We start from the raw sequence: 10,340 nt of genomic DNA, 5'->3' as shown, positions 1-10,340 counted from the left end.
GGCCAAGAGAAGCAGCTGAAAGGGCTGAAAACGAATAAGTCGTCAGGTCCATATTGCATTCCAATTCGGTTTAACAGAGAGCACTCTGCGGCATTGGCTCCTTTTTGTGTGTGTGGTGTGTGTGTGTGGGGGGGGGGGGGGGGGGGGGGGGAGTCATCAGTCTCCCGACTGGTTTGATGCGGCCCGCCACTTGCAACCTACGTCCTCAATTATTTGCTGGATCTATTCCAGTCTGTCTTAGGCTAAATTTACACTGCCTGCGATGCGATGCGATGCCGAGCCGAGCGAAGCGATGAAGCGCTGAAATCGCGTGACAATGGGCAGGCTTGGTTTAACAGTGGCAACAGAGCGGTGCCCGTTTAGACTGCAGGCTGGGCCGAGCGATGTGATGCGGTGCGATGCGATGACTCCGCTGTAGTCGCAACCGAGTTTGCGTTTCGCGCGAGTGTTTGGAGCGATTGCTTGTTTGCGCTTGCGTCTGAAGTAATTGCTTGCTTGCAATGGACATCGAAAGACTAATTAACAGTGTGCGTGAACGCTCCGTGTTGTGGGAGCAGAAAAATAAATATTACCACAATAGGGATTTTGTTCGTCAAGCATGGAATGAAATAGCTGAAGATTGTGGAACAGACAGTAAGTACAAAAAAGTAAAATAAATAGCTACAAGACTCCAAGAAATAAGTAACAGAAGCAACTTCGTTTATTTTCTAATTTTAATTGTGTATAGATACTATTACAGTATTTTGATAATGAAATGACGTTCACAATAGTTACAGTGTTTGATAATTTCGACATGAAATATATTTGCGTTAATGACTGTTGACATAGTTTTTGAAGGCCTCTCTGACACTCCTCGCTCTTCTTGAAGCACTACTGTTTGCTCTGTCATTTTGGAATTTCACGTCTATATTTTCAGGCGAGGTACTGAAGAATAAATGGAAGCACCTACGTGACACTTTCCGCTCTGAACTCAGAAAACCTCGTGCTGAACGTTCAGGAGACGAAGGTGGCATGCCGCATTTCCAATCCAATTGGCCATGGTACGAGCTAATGACCTTCCTGACTGACATAATGACGCCACGGAAGACCAAGACTAATGTTCATCACAGTAAAAGAACAGCATCGCAACACGACGACGTACCATTTTCACCAGCTCTTACAGAGAAACAGAGTGTTTCACCTGATGAAACCAATCAAGCCAGGTCTTCAAGACCGTCTGTAAGTTCAGAGGGTAGCGTTTCGATGCGTCCTCCCTCACCCACCCTACACACAAACCAAAACAAGAGATCCAAGAAATCGACAAAATCTGAGTTGCTAAATATAGAGAAGCAAAAGTTGAAGCTAATTGAGCAACAAATGTCGAAATCAGAAACGCAAGATGACAGCTATCATTTTGTAGTGAGTTTGCTGCCAGCAATGCGAAAACTATCACCAGCAGCTCAGTTGAGAGCCAGGATAAAAATTCAGCAGGTTCTTTTGGAAGAATTGGAACAATCAACCACTTCCACTGCACATTCGTTGATGTCACCCTATGCACCTGAAAATCCAGTTGAAATCGTAATTGCTGGAAATCATTTCTGAAAATGAACCTGATGACATTGTTATTTCAAGCCAACAAAATTCTGAAAACTTTGATACTTAAGTGAGTGAACTGTGATGTATTTTACTTCTCATTGTCAACTATATCAAAATTTATTAAAAGAAAGTTTGAATCTATCACAATTTGTAAATTTTTCATAATAAAATGATTGCTGTAAACTTAATATTGTACTTACCTAATGGTGATCATAACTCTTTCAGGGGTAATAGCCATTCTGAAATTTGTGTTTTGCTTCTGTGATGTATTTGAAACAGACGGCACTATATAATCAAATGTCTCTGTACTCATTCTGGATAACTCCAAAATTTATCCTCATCTTTTCTCAAGTCACTGTACAAATGATGAAATTCTCCTAAAGCCCTCCTCTCCTTGTTGATTTCATGCACCCATTCACGACTGCGTTCAATTCTCAGAGCACTGTTTTCTAATAAAAAAAATTTACTGGGTCGAGGAAACACGACATCGTGCCGAGACTGCTCAATTGCTGGCCAGATCGCGGTCGCGCTGTATCGTGTGCAATGTGAACGCTCCATCGTATTGCATCGCTTTGGCCATTATGCTTCGCATCGCGTCGCATCGCATCGCAGGCAGTGTAAACGTACACTTACTCTACAGTTTTTGACCTCCACAGCTCCCTCTATAGTTCAATTCTTTTATCTTGGCGGCTCGCGCATGCCCGCCCAGACGCGGGAGATTGCTGCGTTGCCAGTTGCACACGACGCACACGCCAATAGAAGCAGCGCCATAGTATATAGCATAGTTCGCAAGCTTACGTTTAGGGGGGAGCGCGCAGTTCATGAAGTAAAGCCACCACGGCCGCATTAACCCTTTCGATGCTACAAAGACGTGCTCCCTGCATTCCGCGCTGTGCGCGATTTTGTCACTGAACTGCTCGCCTGTGCAGACACATCGTGTTCCGACTGCTTTGACACTCTTATCAATCGATTCCACAAAAACTATTTGGCCCAAAAATTTGATTTTTACACATCTTCTTGCCTGATACCTTCCCCCCATAAATGACTTAATTTTGTTTCGATGTTCAACGCAGTTATTATGCAGCATTAAATATAGTAAACCATTGCACGAAATTTTGAAGAGTTTGCAGGGGTAAAAGTCCATAGAGTATACTTTCCGTATGGTCGATTTTAGTTGCTTCAATGTTGAGAATGAAATGTGGACAAGATACCTAAATTTCATATAAAATTTACTGTATAACAATAGCTTATTTAAGTACGACATAGGTGTCGTATATAATATTGAGAAATATTCCGTCTTTCGCGACTCTAACAAAAGTTTTATTTACACTGAGCACGTTTGGCTTTATTTTAAAGCACTTCAATCAATCAAAAGGAAGTAGACAAAATACATTAAACTTACAAAAACATTAGGACTTGAATATACCGTCTATCAGTGAAGTGCTTTGAGCTAGACACGGGTTCACAGGTAGATGCCGTGTTTCCTGACTTCCGCAAGGCGTTCGATACAGTTCCCCACAGTCGTTTAATGAACAAAGTAAGAGCATATGGACTATCAGACCAATTGTGTGATTGGATTGAGGAGTTCCTAGATAACAGGACGCAGCATGTCATTCTCAATGGAGAGAAGTCTTCCGAAGTAAGAGTGATTTCAGGTGTGCCGCAGGGGAGTGTCATAGGACCGTTGCTATTCACAATATACATAAATGACCTTGTGGATGACATCGGAAGTTCACTGAGGCTTTTTGCGGATGATGCTGTGGTGTATCGAGAGGTTGTAACAATGGAAAATTGTACTGAAATGCAGGAGGATCTGCAGCGAATTGACGCATGGTGCAGGGAATGGCAATTGAATCTCAATGTAGACAAGTGTAATGAGCTGCGAATACACAGAAAGAAAGATCCCTTATCATTTAGCTACAATATAGCAGGTCAGCAACTGGAAGCAATTAATACCACAAATTATCTGGGAGTACGCATTAGGAGTGATTTAAAATGGAATGATCATATAATGTTGATCGTCGGTAAAGCAGATGCCAGACTGAGATTCATTGGAAGAATCCTAAGGAAATGCAATCCGAAAACAAAGGAAGTAGGTTACAGTACGCTTGTTCGCCCACTGCTTGAATACTGCTCAGCAGTGTGGGATCCGTACCAGATAGGGTTGATAGAAGATATAGAGAAGATCCAACGGAGAGCAGCGCGCTTCGTTACAGGATCATTTAGTAATCGTGAAAGCGTTACGGAGATGATAGATAAACTCCAGTGGAAGACTCTGCAGGAGAGACGCTCAGTAGCTCGGTACGAGCTTTTGTCAAAGTTTCGAGAACATACCTTCACCGAAGAGTCAAGCAGTATATTGCTCCCTCCTACGTATATCTCGCGAAGAGACCATGAGGATAAAATCAGAGAGATTAGAGCCCACACAGAGGCATACCGACAATCCTTCTTTCCACGAACAATACGAGACTGGAATAGAAGGGAGAACCGATACAGGTACTCAAGGTACCCTCCGCCACACACCGTCAGGTGGCTTGCGGAGTATGGATGTAGATGTAGATGTAGATATGTCAAATATAATTTTTGTGTGTAGCACACACAAACATCATTTATTTGCTAAAACACTTATCTGCCAACAGGAACGTTGAATATTGTGTTACCGCAGCACAAAACTACGAAAGGTGACTTGGCAATGGAGGAGACAAAATACTGTCCACTGAAGATGCTTCAAAAGAGAGAAACGCGTCTGGTCTAAATAAGCCCCTTATTACAGTTGCAGAAGAGGAATATATTTCAGTACCATTGGTAAAACTGCGACTGTGGAACAAAAACAAGAAAGAGAACATGAGTACCATTGTGTATGTGCCATACCTTTCCTTGATTGAAGTACTTTAAAATAAAGCCAAACGCGTCCGGTGTAAATAATACGTTTATTACAGTCGCGAAAGACGGAATATTTATCAGTATTACATACGACACCTATGTCGTACTTAAATTAAATGAGATATTGTTATACAGTAAATTTTATATGAAAGTTAGGTATCTTGTCCACATTTCATTCTCAACATTGTGGCAACTAAAATCGACCATGCGGAAAGTATACTCTATGGACTTTTACCTCTGCAAACTCTTCAAAATTTCGTGCAATGGTTTACTACATTTAATGCTGCATAATAACTGCGTTGAACATCGAAACAAAATTAAGTCATTTGTGGGGGGAAGGTATCAGTCAAGAAGACGTGTAAAAATCAAATTTTTGGGCCAAATAGTTTTTGTGAAATCGAATGATAAGTGTGTCAAAGCAGTGGGAACACCATGTGTCATCACAGGCGAGCAGTGCAGTGATGACAAAATCGCGCACAGCGCGGAATGCGGCGAGCACGTGTCTGCAGCAGCGAATGGGTTAACGAAGAGACAAAGCACTAGAAAATTCAAAAAATTGCATTCAAACGAATATAATTTGTGAAGTAAGGCACTTTGATGTTGTTTTTAAATAATGAAAATATTTAACTTCGCACGAGGTTCAAACCTTTCGCGTAGCAGCCCAACACCTTAACCGTTACACTAAGGCACCTCTTCTGGCTACAGAACGCCATGAGGACTATAACACGTCACGCAAAATACTGACAAACACTGTTGGTATGACTATGAATTACTCACGCTTCGTCGAAGTACAATAGGAAATAAACAATTACCGCTGTTCTTTATTGCGAAAAAGCGGTTCATGAGAGTGATACAAACACCTTTCCTTGCTATCGCCTGAATTAGGAGTCTTATTGCTTGTTTGGTTTAATTAATTAATAGAATATGAAGCAATTGGTATAAAGAATGCTTTTTCCAAACTTTCTGTAAAAGAATGTCTGCTATCAAGACATTGCTTTTGTTCTATTACTTTATTTATGACTGAACGTTTCTAAAACTGAAGACACTCGTCCATGCTCTGCACTGCAGTCGAGATGTGGCAACGCTGTTCTCTGTTCATTGGCTGACTGTGTTTTGTGACGTCAGATGCGCAGAACGAACCTAAACTCGGCCACCAACATAAATGACGCGCACTTTAGTACCATGGAAGTCATTCCCTCATGTCTTAATAGACGTTCTATGATCCTGTCCCTTCTCCTTATCGGTGTTTTCCATATATTCCTTTCCTCTTCGATTCTGCTCCTGGCTCTTATTAGTTCTAATTTACAGCGAATCTTTTCCCCAGCGCATAGGGAATGGAAGCAAAGAACGCAGGTGACTTCTGTATATGAGAATGATAAAGGATGGACCTGGAGAATTACAGACACCCTTAAGATCCATATGCTGCAGAATTCTTGAACACATTCTGAGTTCGAATGTAAGATATACCTCGATACATAAAAGCTTCTGTTCATAAACTAACATGGATTTTGAAAGCATCAGGCTCACGGATTAGGTTCCCAAGTACATGAGTGGCTCGAGGACATTTTAAGTATCAGAAACCCGTACGTTGTCCGCGACGGCGAGTGTTCATCAGAGACGAGGGTATCGTCAGGAGTGTCCAAGGGAAGTTTGATAGGATAACTCTTATTCTCTATGAAAGTAAATGCTCTGATGGACAGGGTGAGCAGCTATTCACTGCTGTTTGTTGATGACGCTGTGGTGTACGCCCAAGATGTCCGCCCCCGGTAGCTGAGTGGTCAGCGCGACAGAATGTTAATCCTAAGGGCCAGCCGGCACGGCAGCTCTCAGCGTGTTCAGTCAGAGGGTTAACTGCCCTCTGTAATAAAAAAAAACTGAGTTAATGGATCAACGACGAACTGAAACGGGTATCTTGCGACGTCCGCCCCGAGCAGATGAAACGAACAAAATGAGATTTTCTAAAAAAAAGAACCTTCAAAAAAAGGGCCCGGGTTCGATTCCCGGCTGGGCCGGAGATTTTCTCCGCTCAGGGACTGGGTGTTATGTTGTCCTAATCATCATCGTTTCATCCCCATCGATACGCAAGTCGCTGAAGTGGCGTCAAATCGAAGACTTGCACCCGGCGAACGGTCCACCCGACGGGAGGCCCTAGTCACACGACATTAATAATACGGCCAAGATGACTTAGATTTTTAGTAGGTGTGATGAAAGGCAGCTTGCTCTAAATGTAGTTTCAGATGAGCAGTAAAAACAATCGTCTAACGCTCGACTGCAGAATTAGCAATGTTTTGCTTGACACAGTAACACCGATTAAATATCTGAGAGTAACGTTGCAAAGTGATATGAAATGGAATGAACACGTCAGGTTGATAGTAAGGAAGGCGTGTGATCGACTTCGTTTTAGTAGGAGAATTTTTGGAAACAGTCGCTCGTCTATAAAGGAGATGGCGCATAGAGCGCTAGTGCGACCTATTCTTTAGTACTGCTCTAGTGTTTGGGATTCACATCACGTCGGATTAAAGGAAGACACTGAGGCAATACAGAGACATGTTGCTAGATTTGTTACTGGGAGGTTCGATCGGCACGCAGGTATTACGTAGATGCGTCGTGAAGTGGGACCCCTGGAGAGACGACGACGCTCTTTTCGCGAGGCACTATTTCGAAAGTTATGAGAACCGGCATTTGAGAGCCACTGCAGAACGATTCTGCTGCGTCCAATATACATTTCGCGTAAATGACCACGAAGACGAGCCAAATTAGGGCTCATACGGAAACTTTTAACCAGTCACTTTCCCTCGCTCTGTTCACAAGAGGAACAGGAAACGGAATGACTTAAATAGTGGTACGTGGTACGCTCCGCAATACATCTTACGTTGGTTTGCAGAGTACGTATGTAGATGTAGAAGCAGGACCTGTGTGAAAGGCGCCTTCATGTATACAAAGCAGAAAGCGTGCGTATTTGCTCGCAGTGTCGCTCTGCCGTACACGCGCCCGCGTCTTGGGACTCGCCGATGACGCCACCAGCGCTTGTGCTGGGTAGAGGGGAGAAGTGAGTTCCGTTCCGCGCTACGCGCGGACATAATGAGAGCAGAGTCCTCTGGCGCTCCTAAGGCGAAACCTCGCCCGCCTGCCGCCGCGTTCGGCGTGCGCTACCGGGCGTAGCAGTCTCTCCTGCTCCTAATTAATATGTACCGGTAAGGAGAGGCGGCGCACTGCACTCCGTTACAGGGCGGACTCTGCACGAAGATATGTACAGGTTCTTAAAAAACCGTAAGCAAGTACGGCGACATTTGCAGGTAATAAGCACTTGGTGTGAAGTCTGACAGTTTGTCCGCAACATACCAGGGCCATCTTTTAAGGGGGGAAACCACATTAGGAGGCTGTTTGACAATGATTTTTTAGGATTTATTTTAAGTGGGAAGAATTAATTAGAATTTAATAAAATTTGACACTTTTTCATCCATATTTCGAACAGTTTTTGTGAATTTTTTAAAATAATTTCAGCCAAAAATAACGAAGTTATGCCGTGATGTCCGCTGAAGGTTGTGAGTATAGTTCTCCAATTGCATGCAGCGTAGCCATTCGCGATTTTCATCTGAAATCAAAAAGGTTTCAATGTGACATTAATAATTTATTTTCTAAGAATATGAACCTCAGAGCAGGTGAAAATAATGAAAATTAAAAATTTTGCAGGCGTTGGAAGAATTTACTTCGATTCACGATTTTTTCCCTAATTATGCAAAGAAAAATGCCCTTAAAATTGTGATATCATCTCACAAGTTGGTTCATTTAATTCATAATTTTATAAAGAATCATCCTATCAATTTTCATAATGATCTGTTCTATACTTTTTGAGTTAGACTGCACGCAAATGTAAAAAAAAGTCATTTCGAGATAAACGCGTTTGAAAAATAAGTTCTCGGAAATTAGAAATTGAAGTAAGTGAGCAATAGTGTAATATTCTTACCGATTAATCTGCGATTCCAGCACTATACAGGTTGTTACAAAAAGGTACGGCCAAACTTTCAGGAAACATTCCTCACACACAAAGAAAGGAAATATGTTATGTGGACGTGTGTCCGGAAACGCTTACTTTCCATGTTAGAGCTCATTTTATTACTTCTCTTCAAATCACATTAATCATGGAATGGAAACACACAGCAACAGAACGTACCAGCGTGACTTCAAACACTCTGTTACAGGAAATGTTCAAAATCTCCTCCGTTAGCGAGGATACATGCATCCACCCTCCGTCGCATGGAATCCCTGATGCGCTGATGCAGCCCTGGAGAATGGCGTATTGTATCACAGCCGTCCACAATACGAGCACGAAGAGTCTGTACATTTGGTACTTGGGTTGCGTAGACAAGAGCTTTCAAATGCCCCCATAAATGAAAGTCAAGAGGGTTGATCAGGAGAGCGTGGAGGCCATGGAATTGGTCCGCCTCTACCAATCCATCGGTCACCGAAACTGTTGTTGAGAAGCGTACGAACACTTCTACTGAAATGTGCAAGAGCTCAATCGTGCATGAACCACATGTTGTGTCGTACTTGTAAAGGCACATATTCTAGCAGCACAGGTAGAGTATCCCGTATGAAATCATGATAACGTGCTCCATTGAGCGTAGGTGGAAGAACATGGGACCCAATCAAGACATCACCAACAATGCTAGTACTGTAGAGCAATGAGTCGCATGTCAACACAAGCACCGAAGTCAACATTACCTTCCTTCAATTGGGCCAACTGGCGGTGAATCGAGGAAGTACAGTACATACTGACGAAACTAAAATGAGCTCTAACATGGAAATTAAGCGTTTACGGACACATGTCCACATAACATATTTTCTTTATTTGTGTGTGAGGAATGTTTCCTGAAAGTTTGGCCGTACCTTTTTGTAACACCCTGTATAGTAATCCTTCTTCTTTCTCATAGGCTTTTGCGCTTGCAGTAGTGCTTTCCGAGCTTGATTTTCCTTCATTGAATAAGCCCGCTGCTAAATACGATGACTTTTAGTCCGGTGTGCAAGTGTTTAGGAGCTAATTGTCAAATAGTGAAATTAAAACTTTCATTCGCATATTCTGTCTGGCCACCTAAACATCTCTCCAGTAATTCATGCCTTGATAAATCTTCATATATTGGAATAATTTCCTTCTGTACTTCGGCGTGCAATGGAGTAGGATGCGGTTCACGTTCCATTCCAAGGGCTGTTCGTTTCTGCCACTCGCACCAGCTGTCTTCTCCCTCTGGGCAATGCTCGTGTCGAGGATTTTCATCCGTGGAAATCATATGATAGTATGTCGCTATAATTGCTTTTTTCATGTCTTGCACACTATCTATATGTCTTCGAATTGCCAGTCCACAATAAGTGCTGAGCTTTTCGACCTATGACTCTGTGAGTTTGCCTTTTCCACCAAGCTTTTTAGGTTTTCGAATGTTTCGGAATCGAGTCCCCATTATCTTCCGGGCGTAACCTACACATCGCTTTTTAAAACTTTTTAAAATTTCAACGAATGAGAATTTCGCTTTGAAATTTTGTCAGCGTGTTCTTGGATAGTTCCACTAACAATTTATGCAATAAAAAAATCGGGTTTTTTGAACCTCCTAATGTGGTTTCCCCCCTTAACTCTTTCAACTGACCAAGAAGCAAATTTCTGTAATTTTTAAAAATTAAATTCTGCTTATTTGAGGTTTCGTAATTAACTACTACGAACATTTCCAAATTTTTAATTTGTAACTCCAAGCTCATTTTGGCAGATGTGTACGTTTGCTATGTGATTTAAGAGTACATTACGTTCAGAAGTAGCAATATCTTTAAAAAATTGATTTTCTTGGGTTTTCTTTGTTTCCTGTCACTGTCTGTTGTGAAGTTAACAATGTACG

The 10,340-nt window shown here is 42.2% G+C and overlaps 1 protein-coding gene across 1 annotated transcript; it reads left to right on the top strand.

The window, feature by feature from the left end:
* Window positions 1–350: 350 nt before the first annotated feature.
* LOC124613399 lies at window positions 351–1,581 on the top strand. The gene is made up of 2 exons (XM_047142102.1): window positions 351–633; window positions 917–1,581. Exons 1-2 carry the CDS (start codon window positions 501–503, stop codon window positions 1,579–1,581), a joined length of 798 nt encoding a protein of 265 aa, XP_046998058.1. The 5' UTR covers window positions 351–500.
* The last annotated feature ends 8,759 nt before the right edge of the window (window positions 1,582–10,340 follow it).

The sequence above is a fragment of the Schistocerca americana genome, chromosome 4 (assembly GCF_021461395.2).
Source record: "Schistocerca americana isolate TAMUIC-IGC-003095 chromosome 4, iqSchAmer2.1, whole genome shotgun sequence".
NCBI lineage: Eukaryota > Metazoa > Arthropoda > Insecta > Orthoptera > Acrididae > Schistocerca > Schistocerca americana.
This window is presented reverse-complemented; position numbering and strand designations above follow the sequence as displayed.

Bases quoted from the DNA above. Each gene is read 5' to 3' on its own strand.
- LOC124613399 (XM_047142102.1), top strand. From the start codon at position 501: ATGGACATCGAAAGACTAATTAACAGTGTGCGTGAACGCTCCGTGTTG. The intron at 634-916 runs GTAAGTACAAAA...CTATATTTTCAG, and splicing joins TGAAGATTGTGGAACAGACA to GCGAGGTACTGAAGAATAAA.